Source organism: Muntiacus reevesi, chromosome 13, assembly GCF_963930625.1.
Source record: "Muntiacus reevesi chromosome 13, mMunRee1.1, whole genome shotgun sequence".
NCBI classification, from domain to species: Eukaryota; Metazoa; Chordata; class Mammalia; order Artiodactyla; family Cervidae; genus Muntiacus; species Muntiacus reevesi.
In genome coordinates this window covers 35,305,604-35,326,501 of record NC_089261.1, presented here as the reverse complement: position 1 = coordinate 35,326,501, position 20,898 = coordinate 35,305,604, and the positions used below count along the sequence as shown (strand labels likewise).

Sequence of the window (20,898 nt, the reverse complement as noted above, 5' to 3'; positions counted from 1 at the left end):
AAAAGGCCTTATTAAATGAACAAAGCAAAAAATAGAGGGAAACAATTGAATGGGGAAAGCTAGAGATGACTTCAAAACAGTTGGAGTTAGCAAGGGAATATTTAATGCAAGCATGGGCATGCTAAAGGACAGAAGCAGTAAGGACCTAATGGAAGCAGAAAATATTAAGAAGTGGTGGCAAGAAAACACAGAACTATACAAGAAAGGTCTTAATGACCTGATAACCATGATGGTATGGTAACTACCCTAGAGTCAGACATCCTGGAATGTGAAGTCAAGTGTGCCTTAGAAATCATGACCAAGAACAAAGCTAGTGGGGGTGATGGAATTCCAGTTGAGCTATTTAAAATCTTAAAAGATGATGCTGTTCAAGTACTACACTCAATATGGCAGCAAATTTGGAAAACTCATTAGTGGCCACAGGACTGGAAAAGGTCAGTTTTTACTCCAATCCCAAAGAAGGGCAATGATAAAGAATGTTCAAACTACTGTACACTTGCACTCATTTCACATGTTAGCAACATTATGCTTAAAGTCATTCAAGCTGGACTTCAACAGTACATAAACTGAGAACTTCCAGATGTATAAGTTGGGTTATAAACCGAGGAACCAGAGATCAAACTGCCAATATTCATTGGGTCATGGAGAAAGCAAAGGATTTTCAGTAAAACATTTACTTCTACTTCATTGACTACACTAAAGCCTTTAATTGTGTGGATCTCAACAAACTGTGGGAAATTCTTAAAGAGATGGAAGTATCAGACCACATTATCTGTAGCTTGAGAAATCTGTATATAGGTCAATAAACAACTGCTAGAATCATACATGGAACAACAAGCTAGTTCAAAATTGGGAAAGGATTATGACAAGGCTGCATGTTTTCATCCTGTTTATTTAATGTATATGCAGAGTATATTATGCAAAATGCCAGGTTGGATGAATCATAAGTTGGATTCAAGTTTGCCAGGAGAAATGTCAACAACTTCAGATATACAGATGATACCACTATAATCGCCAGAAACAGAAGAGGAACTTAAAAGCCTTTGATGAAGGTGAAAGAGGAGAATGAAAAAACTGGCTTGAAACTCAACATTCAAAAAAAAAAAAAAACTAAGATTATGGCATTTGGTCCCATCACTTCACGGCAAACAGAAGGTGAAAATGTGGAGGAGGTGAAAGGTTTTATTTTCTTGGGCTCTGAAATCAGTGTGGACTGCGACTGAACCACGACATCAAAAGACACTTGCTCCTTGAAAGGAAAACTATGACAAACCTGAAGTCAAGTGAAGTGAAGTTGCTCAGTTGGGTCCAATTCTTCGTGGCTCCATGGACTGTAGCCTACCAGGCTCCTCCGTTCATGTGATTTTCCAGGCAAGAGTACTAGAGTGGGTTGCCATTTCCTTCTCCAGCAGATCTTCCTGACCCAGGGATCGAACCCAGGTCTCCCTCTTTGTAGGCAGATGCCTACTTCGGAGCCACCTGGAAGTCTGACAAACTAGATAGTATATTAAAAAGCAGTGATGTCACTTTGCCAACAAAGGTCCGTATAGTTAAATCAATGGCTTTTCCAATAGTTCTGTACAAATGTGAGAGTTGGTTCATTAAAAAGGCTGCATGTCAAAGAATTGATGCTTTAGAACTGTGTTGCTGGAGAAGACTCTTTAATGTCCCATGGATGTAAGAAGATCAAACAGTGAATCCTAAAGGAAATCAACCCTGAATATTTATTGGAAGGGCTGTTTTTAGGGCTGAAGTTCCAATACTTTGGCCACTTGATGTAAAGAGCAGACCCTGATGCTGGGAAAGATTGAAGGCAAAAGGTGAATGGGGTGGCAGAGGATGAGATGCCTAGATAGCATCAGCAACTTAATAGGTGTGAATTTGAGCAAACTCTGTGAATTAGTGGAGGACAAGGAAGCAGGGAGTGCTACAGTCCATGAGGTCTCAAAGAGTTGGATATGACTTAGCGACTGACAGCAACAACATAAAGTTCTTATCTTTGAAGGTATATTTCTCTGTATGTTTAACTAAAAATGTGTGTACATATGTTTATAAACATATATGTTGTCCATACACATTCATGTGTGTGTGTGCATGTCCTAGACATTATTCTAAGCAATTGAAATTATTTCACTCAATACATGCTCCTAAAATCCTCATGCTGTCTTATTTTCTGCTATATTTCATGCATTTCTTTAGAAAGCTTTTCCAGAAGAAGTTAACACCTATTAATTTATAACCAGCTTATTTTATGAGACATCATGCATTTTCTACATGAACACTTTCTCAGGCAGTGTGAAGTCCAACATAATCTTTTTAATCTTGTGACAGCTAGTAATTTTTGATAAGTTTATGACCTACTTCTGTGATTATCCTGTTTAGCTGTCTGCTGCCTCTATTGCCCTGCCACTAACATATTTTATAATGTCTTTAAAGATAAACAAATGCAATTGAAGTATAAACTTAACATATTCAACCAGAATGCTTTAAATATCATGGTATTTAATGCATTTGTGGTATGTAGTTGTACTGTGTAACTTCTCTTACAAAATATTTATCTAAAAATCTTATCTGAATGATAAATAACTTTTTAAAGTAGTCCATTTCCGTCAAAGAATATATATGTTTTATTTATACCATATTTAAATATAATTAGGTCTATATTTTAGTATTTAAAATATATCATGTGTGCTCAGTCACTTCAATCTTGTTCAACTGTTTGTGACCCCATGGACTGTAGCCCACCAGGCTCCTTTGTCCATGGGATTATCCAGGCAAGAATACTGGAGTGGGTTGCCATTTCCTTTTCCAAAAATATATTATAAACTATAAAATATATTATAAAATATATTAAATATGCATATTTGAAGATCTATTCCATAGTGGGGAGTTCAGAATATGAGAGCAGTAGTAAAAATTGCTAGAAATAATACTTTTATAAAAACTGAGATTCATTGTTAGAGCTTTAGAGTCTACTATCTTCAACTTTTTCTTTGCACATATGCTGTTAATACACAAGTCTTCTATTTTCCTAAAAATTTGTCCTCACTTATGATGATACAGAGAGTCCTCGGGTAGCCCTAATGATAGGTTAGAATATGCAATGTTTTATGCAATGTTTTGTTTTGGCAACATCTTTATTAACTTAATTTCTATAAGTATGCTGATCTTGCTTTCTACTTAAGAGATAGATATAGATATATACATATATAGCATCATGTGCCAGGTGCTACTTAAAATGTGCTATAATCATTTTATTTTTAAAATTATCTAATTTATCCTATTGTCTATAGTCTAGATGATGAAGTTAAAGCAAAAGAAAAAGTAAATTTGCTACCTACTTAAAATAGTAGGGAGTGTAAATGAATTAATTAGAAGGCAATGTTTTTCTCTTGTATATCTGTAGCTAATTACCCACTATTTTTAATGATGTCACTGTTATTGTTATGTAAAGAGCACAGCCAGTCATTTCTGTGAAGAATCCTCAAAAATCAAGTCACTTCCCGACTTTAGTAGGCTTAGATATTCTATATTAAGAGAAACTTAAGTATTGGCAGTCTGGACAAGAAGATGTTAGAAAGATTTTCTTGAAGTTTGCTTAGAAAGCAATCTGTTACACTCACACTGTGTGGTGTACAACACGATCCTAACGATCCCCTTCTGTTTCACTTACTCTTGTAGTTTCTTGCTTCATTCATGCATCATCTATGTAACCTCTTATACTGCCTAATCCCAAATTCCTGATGCTTCCCTCCTGCATCCCCTCTACCCCTTGGCAAACACAAGTCTGCTTTATATATCTGTATGTCTCTCTTTTTTTTTTTTTTTTTTTTGAGAAGGCAATGGCACCCCACTCCAGTACTCTCGCCTGGAAAATCCCGTGGACGGAGGAGCCTGGTAGGCTGCAGTCCATGGGGTCGCTAAGAGTCGGACGGGACTGAGCGACTTCACTTTCATTTTTCACTTTCCTGCGTTGGAGAAGGAAATGGCAACCCACTCCAGTGGTCTTGCCTAGAGAATCCCAGGGACAGGGAAGTCTGGTGGGCTGCCCTCTATAGGGTAGCACAGAGTCAGACACGACTGAAGCGACTTAGCAGCAGCAACAGAGGCAGCAGCATGTCGCTTTTTGTTTGAAAGATATGCTCATTTGTGTCATGGTTTAGATTCTACGTATAAGTGACAATATATTTTTGTCTTTGTGTTTCTGATTTACTTCATTTACTATGATAATCTTTAGGTTCATCTATGTTGCTACAAATGGCATTTTTCATTCTTTCCATGGCTTTTTTTCCATTCTTTTTAATGGCTGAGTAACATTACAGTGTGTTTACACACACACACACACACACACACATATACATATTTTCTTTCTCCATTCATCTGTTGATGGAAATTCAGATTGCTTCCATGTCCAGGGCTATTGAACGTAGGGCTGCTTCTATTAATATAGGGGTGCATGTATGTTTTAGCATTATACTTTTGCCTGGGTGTATGCCCAGGAGTGGGATTGCTGAATCATATGGTAACTTTATTTTTAGTTTTTGAGGAAGCTTTACATGTTTTCCATGGTGGTTACACCAGTTTACAAAACCATCAACAGTGTGAGATTTTCCACAACCTCTGCAGCATTCATTATTTGTAGACTTTGTAACGATTACCATTCTGACTCACGTAAGGTGTTATCTTGTTGTAGTTTTGATTTGCGTTTCTCTAATAATTAGCTATAGAGCATCTTTTCATGTACCTATTGGCCATGGGTATTTCCTCTCTGGAGAAATGTTGATTTAAATCTTCTGTCAAGTTTTTGATTGGGTTGTTGTTGTTGTTGCTGTTGTTGAATTGTGGGAACTGTTTGCATATTTTGAAAATTAAGCCCTTGTTTGGTCACATCATTTTCTTTCAGCCTCGATGTCTTTTTGTGCTTGTTTATGTTTTCCACTGCTATGCAAATGGTTTTAAGCTTAAGTATGTCCCATTTGCTTATTTTTGCTTTTATTTCTATTGCCTTGGGTGGCTGACCTAAGGAAACATTTGTACAATTTATGTCAGAGAATGTTTTGCCTGTGTTCTCTCCTAGGAATTTTATACTGTCTTATCTTATATTTAAGTCTTATCCTATATTTAAGTCACTTTGAGTTCATTTTTTTGTATGGTGCGAGGGTGTGTTCTAACTTCACTGATTGACATGAAGTATCAAACTTTCCCAAAACTACTTGCTGAAGAGATTGCTTTTCCTCACTGTACATTCTTGCCTCCTTTGTCAAAGATTAAGTGTCCATAGGCATGTAGGCTTATTCCAGGCTCTCTATTCTGTTTCATTGATCCATATGTCTGTTTTCTGCCATACCATTTTAATTACTATAGCTCTGTAGTATTGTCTGAAGTCTCAGTTGCTCATGCCCCTTGCATTTTTTTTATACCTCAAGATTGCTTTGACGATTCTGAGCCTTTTGTGGTTCCATATAAAGTTTATTTGTTCTAATACTGTGGAAAATGTCATGGGCATTTTGATAGGTATTGCATTATCTGTAAATTTCTCTGAGTAGTTTGGCCATTTCTGCAATGTAAAGTCTTCCAATCCAAGAGCATGGGTTACCATTCCATTTCTTTGACTCATCTTCAGTTAGCATTATTAATGTTTCATAGTTCTTATCATTTAAGTCTTTTACCTCCTTGGCAAGGTTTATTCCTAAATATTTTATTTTTGATGCAATTTTAATAGGGGTTGTTTGTTAGCATTCTCTCTGATATTTCATTGTTGTTTTAAATAATGCAACATATTTCTGTTAATCTTATATCCTATGTTGCTAAATTCATTTATCAGTTCTAGAGGTTTTTGTGTGGAGTCTTTAGGGTTTTCTGTATTTTGTGTGACATCACCTTCATATAATGACAATTTCTCCTCAACATGGGAATAATTCTGACATTGTCTTGGTTTCAATCCAACTCACTTGGTTGTGAAGAGTATACTCTATCTGTTTAAGTTCAAAGATGTTTAAAAATATATATGAGCATTAAACTGGCAACATGAAACTGTCAGAGATGTATCTCCCTTCAGAACCTAGAAACCAACTTTACGTAATCAGACAATGATTGACTCTTGCTTCTCCCATGCGTTGCATAGGTCTTCCTCCTTTTCTTATTTTCTTGAATCCTGATCTGGTTATCACAAATTATCACAGTCCTAATTCTATGTCATGGTGCCTTTTGCTATGAATTCTTACAATTCCTCTGTATTTCTCTTGATTTTGTGGTGCTTCTTGTCTTCACAATTTCTTGAATCAGAAACATATTTTCTGATTTAAATTACCCTCCCCTAAAAGAATACTATTATCCTACCTCATGAGTTCATTGAGATTAAAACCATGGAGTCGTGGCTAATTTCTGGATTGTATGCCTTAATGTAATCTTGGCACTCTTGCCTAATCAACTAATGCTAGACACTAGATTGGAAATCTGTAGTCCTTGGATTATTGTCTTCAATCAGTGCCAGAGGAGTGGCAGTTTCACTTAAAATTGGCTTGGAAATTGGCATATGGAAGGCAGTGTATTTGGCATATCTTATATAGCTTTCCACCCCTAAAATAGTATATTTTAAATGTCTCATTTCCTTCACCATATGTACACTCCAAGACATTTTGACTAACCACACAGTTTTTCAGATACATTAAATTTTTATCTATATTTTCTTTTAACTTTGCCCTTTTCATTTGCCTTCTGAAGTTAAGTCAATTCCTCAAGTCCAAATGGAGAAACAGTCAATAAGACAGCTAGCTAAAATATTACCCTCACATAAATGTAGCTTATCAAAAAGTGTTTTGCACTAGTGCAAACCCTATACTTTCAAAAGAGAGGACTAAGCAAAAACTTACTCAGTTGAAAGGCCAAGCAATTTACACATGAGTAGCCAAGGAAAATAGATTGTCAGTACTATAGCATGCTGCTCCATTCTAGATGACAATATTGCTGTTGTTTATGTAATATTCACCCTCCACATGCATTTTCTCATAGAAATGGCACATACAATGCGACATCCATCATTTGAACATAACTGAAAGTCCCTAATTTACATAATAAGGCAATTTACTAAAAGGGCATTAATAAAAGTTCCTAGTGTCTAGGCATCTGTTCCATTGAGCCACGTTTTCATTATAAGATATACATTATCTTCAAAAAGAATTTTCCATTTCAGTTAAGTTATGAGTAAGCATTGAATAATGGAGGTCTATAACTCTGAACTTTTCATTGTCTAATTATAAAGAAAGGATTTTGAGAGAGATTATGTATGATAAATTATGGAATGCCACAGATGTTTCACAGGATTCCAAATACAGAGAAATAGTGTCATTTAGCCCAACTCTTGGTTCCAGGAAGGCTACCTATAGATAAAAAGCTAAGCTGGAACTTAAAGGCCAATCAAGAGTAAATTAGGTGAATAATTTTATTGAGGGTATTCCTGCAGGTATAACATGTATAACAATGAAGAGATTCAAAATGACTTGATGTTTGTAATGTGACTTTAGGATGACACAGGCATATTGTGGAAGCCCATGTGTGCTATGCTAAGGATTTTGAGTTACACAAACACACACACACACATACAAGTACATGCATTATGTTTCTAAGCAAATGAGTGTCATTGTCAAACCTCTGTTTATTATAGATAGCTGTTTACATTGTATGAAGGATAAATTGATGTGACAAAATAAAAGCATTCCAAAATATAAGCAGCTGTCAAAAGTTAAAAATTATGAAATGACATTCCAGTAGAAATAATGGATAAGGATATAAATAGAAGGTTTTATTTATATATTTCCTAACTTAGTCAATATAATTTATAAGCAAACCTAGTACTTATGTAAGATAATATTTATTCACATTTGGCAAGTTTCCATATATGTGTGTACACATACACACATGTGCAGAAACAATTCACCCTGAGTATGGTGGGATGAACTTTCATGGACAACTGGTAGTCATGACAGCAACCTTTCAGAAATCAACTTTGGTAACACCTGCAATGGCTCTAAACATTCTCAGACCTCTTATAGGAGAGTATGCTAATGGAAACAAGTAGATGAAAAGTGGGTCATCACAGTGTGCATGCATGCACGCACGTGCATGAACATACACAAACACACACATACATGTATAAATGTATGTGTATGTGCATACATTTACATGACTGATCAACAAACAATATTTGAGTCCCAATCAGTTATACTAGTCTTTGCTGTAGGTATCAGGTTTAAGTTCACGAACAATAATCAGTTCTATTTTTAAAAAGTAGAAATCTATCTGATGGAATAGTGTACTCTGATTGAGACTACACTAGACAGGTTATGATATATTCTTATTTGCTACATTTTATATATTGTATCAGAAACATCTCCATTCATGTGTGTATTTATATAAAAATCATAAAAATAATGAAAAGTCATATAAGGAAAGTAGACAGGGTTATTTTATCTGTGTAATTGAATTCAAAGTATTTTTTAAATGTAACAAACAGTCTAACTTTGTACAAACAATAGAACATGTTCTAAATTGACAATAACAATAAATGAAAATTCTAAATTAAGTAATTTCAGAATAAATTTTATTTTTTTATTGTTTATCTTCTTGATCTAGGAATACTGTAGGGTCCTATCTAGTTTAATTTTAATGAATGTTATGGTTGATTTGCTATACAATTTATTTTAGTAAATTATTGATATATTACACTTTGGGGCTATTATAAATAAAATTTTTTATTGTATCTTCTAATTCTTACATAAGAAAGTGAAATCTGGAGTGTTTATCTTGTGTCTTGTCACCTAACTGAACTTTCTTGTTATTTTTGTGTGTAATTTTAAGTTAATCTTTGTGACATTTTATCTTCAAATTTTGATCATTTTATTTGCAATTTTACAGTACTTATAAATTTATATTTGTTTCTGGATTTAATAAATTGTTCAGTTCATCAAAATTCATTTCTAGTACCAATAACAATCCCTTATTTGATTATTAATTTATTATTCTTCTTTTGTTAAATGTTAAAAATTTAACACACATTTATATTAACATGTGGGAGTTAATAGTAATGTTAATTCTAACATTAGAATGTGCCTCTATTCATAGGTTTCTAGGTCACTAAGAGTATATTGCACTTAACAATATGTGATGCATTTTGTGAGATTCTGTTTTCAGATTTAAGCTGTATTTATCATTCTTATTTTATATTCTAATATATCAAGTGAACTGATTTGTTAATTAAATTTCTACCAAACCCTTCTTTTATTCCAAGAGGATTCCTATGATCAAAATTTTAATATCCTTGTGAATTTCACTTGCATTTTATTTGTAATTTCTGTCATTAGTGAACGTGTCTTGTAATTCATTTTACTTTGCTACTATTATCAATTAATTGGCATCTCTTCAGATATTACAAAATGAATACACATGTTTCCATCTTGATCTACATTCTAGCAATGTTGAATATAACAGGAATTATATAATTATTGGGAGTTAGTAAATACACTTTATAGAAACTTCATACCCTAAGGTAATCTTGAGAATAAATTATTTTTGAAAATGATTTAATTAGCACCATGATTATTTTTATTCAGATTTATTTTTGTGTTCAGTTTGGATGTTTATAGTTCCTTGGAATTTATAAAATATGTCTATAAAATAGAAAACTATAAAAACTTATAAATAAATTCAATAGAGCTTATTGGATTTGCTACCAGAAAAAAATCTACACTAACTTAAAATTAACATAACGACAATCATTTCTTCTTTCTTCCCTCTCTTCTGCCTTCTCCTTCTTGGATTTTTTTTTCTCTCTCTCTTTCATCTATTTTATTCAGCAATGCATTAATTAATTATATGCATTATCTTTTGGCCAAAACTCTTTGGGTCCACATGTTGAATTTTGTTTTTGCATTTTTGTTGTTTAATATGAGCTATAATTAAATTTGATTTTTAAAATATTTAGTTTGTTAAATAATTTTATGTTAATAGTTTTAAATATTTGTAACACATTTTTATATTTGCTTTATTGTTTTCTGAAGATGCCTAAGCTATTTATGGTTATTGGTATCTACCTCCAGAATACAGCAAGTCTTTCTATTTTCCAGTTATTTTGTGACTGCTCTTGAATATCTCTCAAGAAACTTGAAAACACTCCCTGTTTTTATCACAGAACATTCATTATAAAAACACTGATTCAGCAATAATTATTGTGCCATTGTAACTTTGTGTTTTTCCTCTTCATTTATCAAATACAGAAGGTGACTGAGTCAAAGCAGAATATGATTGTAGATTTTTGAATGTTGTATCTAATCCTAATAGTTTATCTCACATTTTAATACTGTGCTTTAAATTTATATAATTTTAAACTCATTACATAGTGCTTTGAATTTTACTTTATCTGATGTTAATATTATAAATCATGTATTTTTTGTAGTTTCTCACATGTTATTGCCTATCTTAAAAATGTCTGCCCTTAGACATTTAACATAGCAGTGTTTTAACATACCACTGGGGCTTATGCATGCTTTTTCTATGTCTGAAAGTCAAATTCCCCCCACCCTCCCTCTGTGCACTGTTTTTCATATTTTAAACTTCCCCTTCAGCATCATCATTAGGGAGACATATTTCCCCTAGATTCACTGATCATACATATACCACTCATTAAAATCATTCAGGGTACTATGTTCCTTTCTTTCATAACACATTAAAATTTTAATTGCGAAATCATATAATTTGAATCTTGTTTTTTCTTTTTCTTTGCCCTCACCTTAGTGACTGAACAACTACCATATCAACTCTATTAGCACAGAAGCTTGGTCTATCCTATCCTATATAATGTAGTACCACAGTGCCTGGCACGTGATATGCACACTTCAGACCCCTTGGATGAAGATATGAGGAAACAGAAGTCTACTTACCTTTGTTTACAAGAGAGAATCTCAAAAAAATGCTTGCTCTATGAACATTAATTTTAAAAAATATAAAAGGTGCTAAAACATACATGACTTGGTCCTCCAGCCTGCAGCAAGGATCACTGGACTCCAGTCTTGGCTCTGTGACACTGATAATCAGGGTTTAGTTTTCCAAAAGAGATTATGTTTAATATCATTAAATGTGAAGAGAGTAATCAGATGTGTATGAGCTTTGCCTTTAGTCTCATTTCCTTTTCACTAATTTGTTTTGGTTTGAAATTGTATGTGTATGCCCAAAACTTTTATAATTCTAAATCAAGTGTATTTCAAAAGAAGAAATTATATACAATTGGATAAATTTGAATTAGTAAGGGAGGCAGGCATTTTGCTGAGAATATTTTTAGTTGGTATTTTCTTTCATATCTGCCTTAATATTTTAACTTTCCATTTATTTAGTTAGTTCCTATACAATAGTTAATAGACCTATTGTACAGGAATACTTTTATCAGAATTGTTTATTATGCATTGAAATTAGCAAGATATATTTAAGTTTATTGCATTTTCAGTTCAGTTCAGTCACTCAGTCCTGTCTGACTCTTTGTGACCTCATGGACTGAAGAATGACAGATTTCCTCCTCCATCTCTAAATCTTGCAGCTTGCACAAACACATGCCCATAGAGTCAGGGATGCCAACCAACCATGTCACCCTCTGTCATCCCCTTCTCCTTCTGCCTTCAATCTTTCCCAGCATCAATGTCTTTTCCAATGAGTCAGTTCTTCTCATCAGGTGGCCAAAGTATTGGAGTTTCAGCATCAGTTCTTTCAATGACTATTCAGGACTGATTTCCTTTGGGACGGACTGGTTGGATCTTCTTGCTGTTCAAGGGACTCTCAAGAGTCTTCCCCAACACCACAGTTCACAAGCATCAATTCTTCAGTGCTCAGCTTTCATTAAGGTCCAACACTCACATCCATACATGACTAGTGGAAAAATCATAGCTTTGACTAGATGGACCTTCATTGGCAAAGTAATGTCTCTGCTTTTTAATATGCTGTCTAGGTTGGTCATAGCTTTTCTTCTAAGGAGCAAACATCTTTTAATTTCATGGCTGCAGTCACCATCTGCAATGATTTTGGAGAAAAATAAAGGAACATTTATTGTGCCCCCCAAAATAAAGTCTCTCAAAATTTCCATTGTTTCACCATCTATTTGCCATGACATGATGGGACAAGATGCCATGATTTAGTTTTCTGAATGTTGAGTTTTATGCCAACTTTTTCAATCTCCTCTTTCACTTTCATCAAGAGGCTCTTTAGTTCTTCTTCTCTTTCTGCCATAAGGGTGGTGTCTTCTGCATATCTGAAGTTATTGCTATTTCTCCCAGAAATGTTGATTCCAGGTTGTGCTTCATCCAGCCTGACATTTCACATGATGCACTCTGCATACAAGATAAATAAACAGGGTGACAATATACAGCCTTGATGTACTTCTTTCCCTATTTGGAACCAGTCTGCTGTTCCATGTCCAGTTCTAACTGTTGCTTCTCGACCTGCTGACATATTTCTCAGGAGGCAGATCAGGTGGTGTGGTATTCCCATCTCTTGAAGAATTTTTCACATTTTGTTGTGATCCACAGCGTGCAAGTCTTTGGAATAGTCAATAAAGCAGAAGTAGATATTTTTCTGCAACTCTCATGCTTTTTCGATGATCCAACGAATGTTAGAAGTTTGATCTCTGGTCCCTCTGCCTTACCCAAATCTGACTTACACATCTGGAAGTTCATGGTTCATGTACTGTTGAAGCCTAGCTTGGATAATTTTGAGCATTACTTGTTAGCATGTGAGTGCAATTGTGCAGTATTTTGAACATTCTTTGGTGTTGTCTTTATTTGGGACTGGAATGAAAACTGACTCTTTCTAGTACTGTGGCCACTGCTGAATTTTCCAAATTTGCTGGCATATTGAACACAGAATCTTCACCTCATCATCTGTTAGGATTTGAAATAGTTCAACTGGAATTCCATCACCTCCACTAGCTTTGTTCATAGTGATGCTTCCTAAGGAACACTTGACTTTGCATTCCAGGATGTCTGGCTCTACATGAGTGATCACACAATTGTGGTTATCTGGGTCATGAAGATCTTTTGTATAGTTCTTCTGTGTATTCTTACCACCTCTTCTTAATGTCTCCTGCTTCTGGTAGGCACATCCCAATTTTATTTTTTATTGTGCCCATCTGTGCATGAAATATTCCCTTGGTATCTCTAATTTTATTGAAGAGATCTCTAGTCTTTCCCATTCTATTGTTTTCCTCTATTTCTTTGCATTGATCACTGAGGAAGGCTTTCTTATCTCTCCTTGCTATTCTTCTCTGCATTCAAATAGGCATATCTTTCCTTTTCTCCTTTGCCTTTCAGTTGTCTTCTTTCCTCAGCTGTTTGTAAGTCTTCCTCAGACAACCATTTAGCCTCTTCGCATTTCTTTTTCTTGGAGATGGTCTTGATCACTGCCTCCTGTACAGTGTCACAAACCTCCTTCCATAATTCTTTAGCCACTCTCTCTTTCAGATGTAATCTCTTGGATCTATTTGTCACTTCCACTGTATATTCATAGGGGATTTGATTTAGGTCATACCTGAATGGCCTAGTGGTTTTCCCTACTTTCAATTTAAGTCTGAATTTGGCAATAAGGAGTTTATGATCTGAGCCACAGTCAGTCCCTGGTCTTATTTTTGCTAACTGTATAGAGCTTCTCCACCTTTGGCTACAAAGAATATAAACAATCTGATTTCAGTATTGAACATCTGGTGATGTCCACGTGTAGAGTTGTTTCCTGTGTTGTTGGACGAGGGTGTTTGCTATGACCAGTGCGCTCTCTTGGCAATATTCTGTTAGCCGTTGACCTTGTTCGTTTTGTATTCCAAGGCCAAATTTTCCAGTTACTCCAGGTATCTCTAGACATCCTGCTTTTGCATTTCAGTCTCCTATAATGAAAAGGATATCTTTTTTGGGTGTTAGTTCTTGAAATTTGTAGGTCTTCAGAGAACCGGTTAACTTCCGCCTCTTCAGCATTACTGGTCAGGGCATAGACTTGGATTTCTCTGATATTGAATGGTTTGCTTTGGAAATGAACAGAGATCATTCTGTCGTTTTTGAGATTGCATTCAAGTACTGCATTTCAGACTCTTTCATTGACTATGATGGCTGCTCCATTTTTTCTAAGGGATTCTTACCCACAGTAGTAGTTAAAATTGTCATCTGAGTTAGATTCATCCATTCCAGTCCTTTTAGTTCACTGATTCCTAAAATGTCGATGTTCACTCTTAGCCATCTCCTGTTTGATCATTTATAATTTGCTTGACTCATGGACCTAACATGAGTTAGGAACCTAATATTCCAGGTTCCTATTCAATATTGCTTTTTATAGTATCAGACTTTATTTCCATCATCAGTTACAGCCACAGCTGGGTGCTGTTTTTACTTTGGCTCCATCTCTTCCTTCTTTCTGGAGTTATTTCTACATTGATCTCCAGTAGCATATTGGGCACCTACAGATGTGGGGAGTTCATCTTTCAGTGTTCTATCTTTTTGGCTTTTCCTACTGTTAATGGGGTTCTCAAGGCAAGAATACTGAAGTGATTTGCCTTTCCCTTCTCCAGCGGACCACGTTTGGTCAGAACACTCCACCATGACCCGTCCGTCTTAGGTTGCCCTACATAGCATGGCTCATAGTTTCATTGCACTAGACAAGGTTGTGGTCCATGTGATCAGTTTGGTTAGTTTTCTGTGTTGTGTTTTTCATTTTGTCATTCATTGCATACTATGTTGAAGTATTACTTATGATTATTAAGGATTTTAACATTATAACTGCTTCAATTATTAACTTTTAATTATTACCTCAAATAAATGAATAGTTTTAACTACCATGCGTATTTCAAAGATATATTTTAACAAAATTAGCTTAAATATCCCAATGTTTTCAGTGATGTATAATTTTTTTTTTGTTTATGATTGTTGAATTCACCCTCACAATTCTTAAGTGTATTTTCTATCTTAGAGATTGTGACCTCTTTGATAGTTATTTTTATTACTATGTAATTGAATCTCACCTTACTCACTTTTCTTTTTCTCCTTTTCCTTTCAAACATGCTGCAGTAGCTAACATATTATGGAGAGAAGAAGGTACTAAATTCCATTATTTTATATATTATTGTGATTATTTTGCTTACTTGATATATTGTTGACTATCAGTTCTAATAATTGCTTTATTCATTTCTATTTTGATTAAAATTTTATTTGAGTGTAAACCAGTATTATTCTGTAAATGGCTACCATTAAAAATATTTATAGATCTTCATCAGCTTGATATATAGATCTTCATCAGCTTGATTTATTATTGATATATAATCAGGAGGTTATGTTACAATATATGGAAATGCTTTTTAAGAGTATAGAATTAAAATTAGTCAAATAAATGAAAGCAAACTTAGTTAAACATAATTTATATATTAAGACCTGATTTAGATTAGAAAAGGAAAAATTATAAAACTATTACCTTATGAATGGAATATAATAAATAAAGAAAACAGATTATTGCGACTTCCCTGACAGTCTAGTAGATAAGAATTCACCTTCCAATGCAGGGGTTGCAGCTTCAGTCCCTGGGTAGGGGGATGTGATCCCACAAACCCTGTGGCCAGAAACCCAAAGCAAAACAAAAAGAAGCAATATTGTAAAAAACAAACAAACAAAAAAACTCAATAAAGACCTGAAGCAATCTGCATCAAAAATAATCAAAAAAAAAAAAAAAAGAAAAAACAATGGGTTGTAAACTTGAAGTTCAGTTCAGTACAGTAGCTCCGTCATGTCCGACTCTTTGCGACCCCATGAACCGCAGCACGCCCGGCTTCCCTGTCCATCACCAACTCCCAGAGCCCACCCAAACCCATGTCCATTTAGTCGGTGATGCCATCCAACCATCTCATCCTCTGTCGTCCCCTTCTCTTCCTGCCTTCAATCTTTCCCAGCATCAGGGTCTTTTCAAGTGAGTCATCTCTTCTCATCAGGTGGCCAAAGTATTGGAGTTTCAGCTTCAACTTGAAGTAACTGGATTCAAATCTAGTCTGTACCACTATGTAACCTAGGGACTCTTTATCTCAAAAATTTGTCATCTCAAAAGTAAGGATAGTTGTTAGTTCTCAACAAGGTTGTTTTATCAACTTTTAAAATTAGTCTGCACTCGATTGTGTTAATCTTTCTTAGTTAGCCACAAAAGCCAAGTGGAAGTGTTTGCCCAGAATTCAAATATCCCAAGTGCTTTAGTTAAATTCTTAGGAGAAAATTGTGGATAAGTCATTGTTACACTCTTGGTAGGCATTGATCAAAGTAATTGCCTACACAAACCATTGTAGAAAAACTTCTTTGTTTCCTGTTGTAGACTCTTATATGAATTGGAGTCACAGCCACCTGGAGAACCATGCTCAGAAGGGTTAATAAATTCTGAAATTTAACTGTCTCAATTTTATTCTCAAAGATGAACATAACACTTTTTTTTTTTTCTCCCTTGGTATTTCTTTCTCTCCTCAAATCTTTTGTAAAGGCTCTAAACTCCAGTTTACTAAAGAGCTATTGGAGTAATTTTACCTTCTCATTTTATTTCACTTGGATATTTAACATTTGAACATACGAATTCAATCATTACTGAAACAGATTTTATTATGACATGATTAGCATATGTGTTAGATGTTTCTTTAGACTCCCTTATTTCTTGAGATCAAACAAATATTTCTCTGGGTGTTATAAAAATTGATTTTATTTAATCATTATAAACGGAAGGAATAAAACCTAAATATTCAGAGATCACGTACCACAGTTCTAGCTTGATCACTAATTGCTGGAAACATTTGAACGTGTCGCTTTACCTCTCTGAGCCAGAATTTTTTAAAACAATGCTTGAAATATAGTTTGGCACTCTCCTTGCAAATTTATGATGTGTAAATCTCTTTAAAGTATCTAAAACAACTCTTTTTTATAACTTGAATTGGTATAATTAACATTAGTACTTTATAATAATCATTAGTATGTAATAATAGTCCAATATTATTCAGGTGACCTTTAAAAATATAAGAGATCTCCAGATTAATTAAAATCATCCTGAGATTCGTTATATGAAAATATTTTTAACTATTTAAGTTTTTCTTCCGTTCATCTTTGAAACTATATGCTTTCAATAAGTACTCTCCATCAATGAGTGATGTGCTTACTCTTTATGATGTTGTTTGACCCAGAATATGTGCTTGAGTGCATTTTTCAGATAATTTTAAAGCATATACAAGAAATGTTTTAGAAAATTTTTTAAATCCTTTTTAAACATGCACAGTTATCATCAGAGTACTTTTCTGTTTTTTTAAGTAAACAATTTTAAATTAATATATTTGAGAAAATAATATATTTGACTTAGATTCTAGAAATCTGTAAATTATATTTATAATGCCACAGTTATCAGTAAGGCATTACAACTGAAAATGATTGCAAGTAATAATAATAATGGTCGCCAGGCATAATAGACCAAGTTGAGGAATCATTAAACCACAAACATGTACAATTATTTCATAAAAATAATAAAAATAACAAAAGAAATATCCAAAGTAAATTTCTACTTGTATTTTTAAAAGATAGAATAATAACTAACAAAAACTACATATTTCTGAGATCCATTATTATTTTCACTCTAGCAGTGCTTTCTGTTTGTATGCTCATATTTTCACTATTACCATGAAAAAATGTTCTCAGAGAGAACATTGAAGAATTCCAAGCATTTTAAGATAAATAATAAGTGAAAGAGATTTCAAAATGACAGTTCCTCAATAATGTCATGACTTAAAGACAAACTTTTTTTTTTTTGTGGGAGTGTAGAAAAACATTTTAAAAGGGAGAAAATATATCACTCATTTATTTACAAATATTTTAAAGAGACAACTAAATGTAGAGCACTTTGAAAGCACTTGTAAAGATAAGATCTAGTATCTGCTCTAATGAAATTTTAAATCTTGTGAAATGAAAGATTAACTCATTGTCAACTAATTTTACTGCATAGATGATCTCAAAGTATACATTAAAAGATTCAATATGACTAGGTCTCTTTTACAGTTTTTTTTTATGGTCTTATAACCTAATAAAGTATTTCCTAATATTTATTTAGTAGACAACAGTTTGATATATGTTTTATGGTGTAATGATAATAAGGGTTTTTATAAGCACTGAGTTAAAGGAATTTAAACCATTTTTTTCACTGCAGGATTAAGTTGAACTTTTAGATATACTAATTTCAAACTCCAAGGAGAGTTGTCAGATTGTTTGTTATATAATATAGCATTTTCTAAATTTATTATAAATAAGATCATTTTGCTTAATATCTATAGGATCAATATGGAACTGAAATTACTTTGGAAAATACTGGTTTGATGTGACATCTAGTGATCTGAAAGAAAATGTGCATATATATATATTTTTTTCATTTTAAAATTATCTTTGTAAATATTTATGAATCTTTTCATACATATATATGTTATAGAAATTATTCAAATAAATTACTATATTAGTTGGGTAATTAACACCAACCAGCACAAGGTACAAATAGAAAACTACAGCGAAATCTTGCAAAAAAGTTTATGTGTTACATTATTATCTGACTACCTTTGTGACCTATAATGTCACCAAAGTGGGGAAAAAAAGAATACTAGACATCAGGTCATCTCTTAACTCCTTCGACCTCAGATTTGTCACATTTCACTGTCCAGACTGTTCTATGCCGCAGGGGAGTAGCTCAGGAGACTTAAGAGTATCATATTATTGGATGAGGGAGCGATCACACCTTCTACTGTCTGTTCATGATGCCAATGCCAGAGTGATGAAGCTGTCAATATTTTCATTTACAAGTTCCATATCTTCTCTGTTAAAAACAAATGTTATGTTTTAGTATTTAATCTCATAAAACTGTTTTCAGATCAAAAAAGGAATCTGACAAGATAACCATTTGCAGATATATGTGCATATACACATCCACATATACATGTATTCGTATTTGTATACACACTTCATAGATCACAACCTTGTCATGTAGAAGGAACTTGTGTAACTCAAAGAAGCTATGAGCCACGCCATACAGGGCAACCCAAGATGGGTGGGTCATAGTCAAAACTTCTGACAAAATGTGGTTCACAGGAGAAGGAATGGCAATCCACTCCAGGATTCTTGCCTGGAGAACCCTATGAACACCATATAAAGGCAAAAAGATATGATGCCAGAAGATGAGCTCCCAGGTTGGAAGGTGTCCCACATGCTACTGGGGAAGAGCAGAGGACAATTACTAATAGCTCCAGGAAGAATGAGCAGCTAGGCCAAAGCAGCAATGATGCTCAGCTGTGGACATGTCTGGTGGTGAAAATCAGTGAAAGTCACTCTGTTGTGTTTGACTCTTTGCAACTCCATGAACCATACAGTCCATGGACTTCTCCAGAGCAGAACACTGGAGTTGATAGCCATTGCCTTCTCCAGGGAATCTTCCCAACCCAGGAATTGAACTGGGGTCTCCTGCATTGCAGGTGGATTCTTTACCAACTGAACTATTAGGAAAGCCCAGTGAAAATAAAATTTGATGCTATAAAGATAGTGGAGGACAGAGAAACCTGGTATACTACAGTCCATCAGGTCTCAGAGTCAGACACGACTTAGTGAATGAACAACAACAAATATATATATACACAAACACGTGTACATATACATAATTATATATATATATATATATAATTTCTCCTAATATTAACTACATAGCAAACAAATGTTCTATTATGATATAACCTTTGCTATGTTAATAATTGAATGTGAAATCAATCATGCAGTTTTGCTTTCAACTTTTTCAGCTTATCTTTGAAAGTTCAGGAAATTGAATTCTGACTTAAGACTAGCTTTGGATAATATCATTCTGACCAATAATATATAATGTTCGGATAGTGTCCACTTCCTGAATTAATAGTGCCTAATAAGTTTAACATGATCACTCTCCAAAAATCTAGAAGATTGAAAGAGGAAGTCACTCTTATTTCAATTGAACAAAACATAAATATCTCTCTGAGGTGTAATTGTTTGGTATTGCTATGTGTGTGAAAAGGATTTTAGCTCCAAACTGAGTGTCAAAAATGGGAACATTCATAAACTGAAAATCCATCCCTGTTGGGTTATTCAAGGTGAGAAATACAATGCAGACCATCTATTTTTGCCTATATTCTTCTTTATTAAAAAATAACTTTAGAATTAGTTGAAAGGGAAGAGAATAGTAAAATATCAATCAATGAAGGACATTCTTTAACACAAAATTTACTATAGAATAGACTTTTGGACTCTGTGGGAGAAGGCGAGGGTGGGATGATCTGAGAGAATAGCATTGAAGCATGTATATTATCAAGTGTGAAACAGATCGCCAGCCCAGGTTGGATGCATGAGACAAGTGCTCAGGGCTGATGCACTGGGAAGACCCAGAGATGGAATGGGGAGAGAGGTGGGAGGGGGGGATCAGGATGGGGAACACATGCAAATCCATGGCTGATTTTACCTTTAAAAGTATGCCCTAAAAACCACTACAATATTGTAAAGTAATTAGCCTCCAACTAATAAAAATAAATGAAAAAAAATGACCTTTGATTGGTTACCAAATCATTATATTGTAGGACTTATAATTTGCTATTGACCATAAATTAAATGCCAAAGTAATGGAATTTACTCCAGAGGAAGGCAAACACCACAAAATATTTTTTTATTATTGACTTAAATATTCATCCAATAATCACAAATAACCATTATTTTGATATAATTTATGGAATATAGTGTTATATATAACACATAATGCAACTATATTATCATAATGCACTGTTACTCTTGTGTAGCGGTCCTCAAAGGATTGATACAAGGATGT

General features: G+C 34.0%; 1 protein-coding gene across 3 annotated transcripts in view; it reads left to right on the top strand.

Annotated features, from left to right (window-relative positions):
* FSTL5 (follistatin like 5) overlaps window positions 1-20,898 on the top strand; it is an 825,152-nt gene that overhangs the window by 679,404 nt on the left and 124,850 nt on the right. For 2 of the 3 annotated variants that reach the window (XM_065904789.1, XM_065904788.1), the window contains exon 10: window positions 15,084-15,110. The exons of the other annotated variant lie outside the window; for it this stretch is intronic. In XM_065904789.1, coding sequence (XP_065760861.1) covers window positions 15,084-15,110 — 27 coding nt within the window. The remainder of the gene's footprint in view (window positions 1-15,083; window positions 15,111-20,898) is intronic. 3 annotated transcript variants of the gene reach the window in all.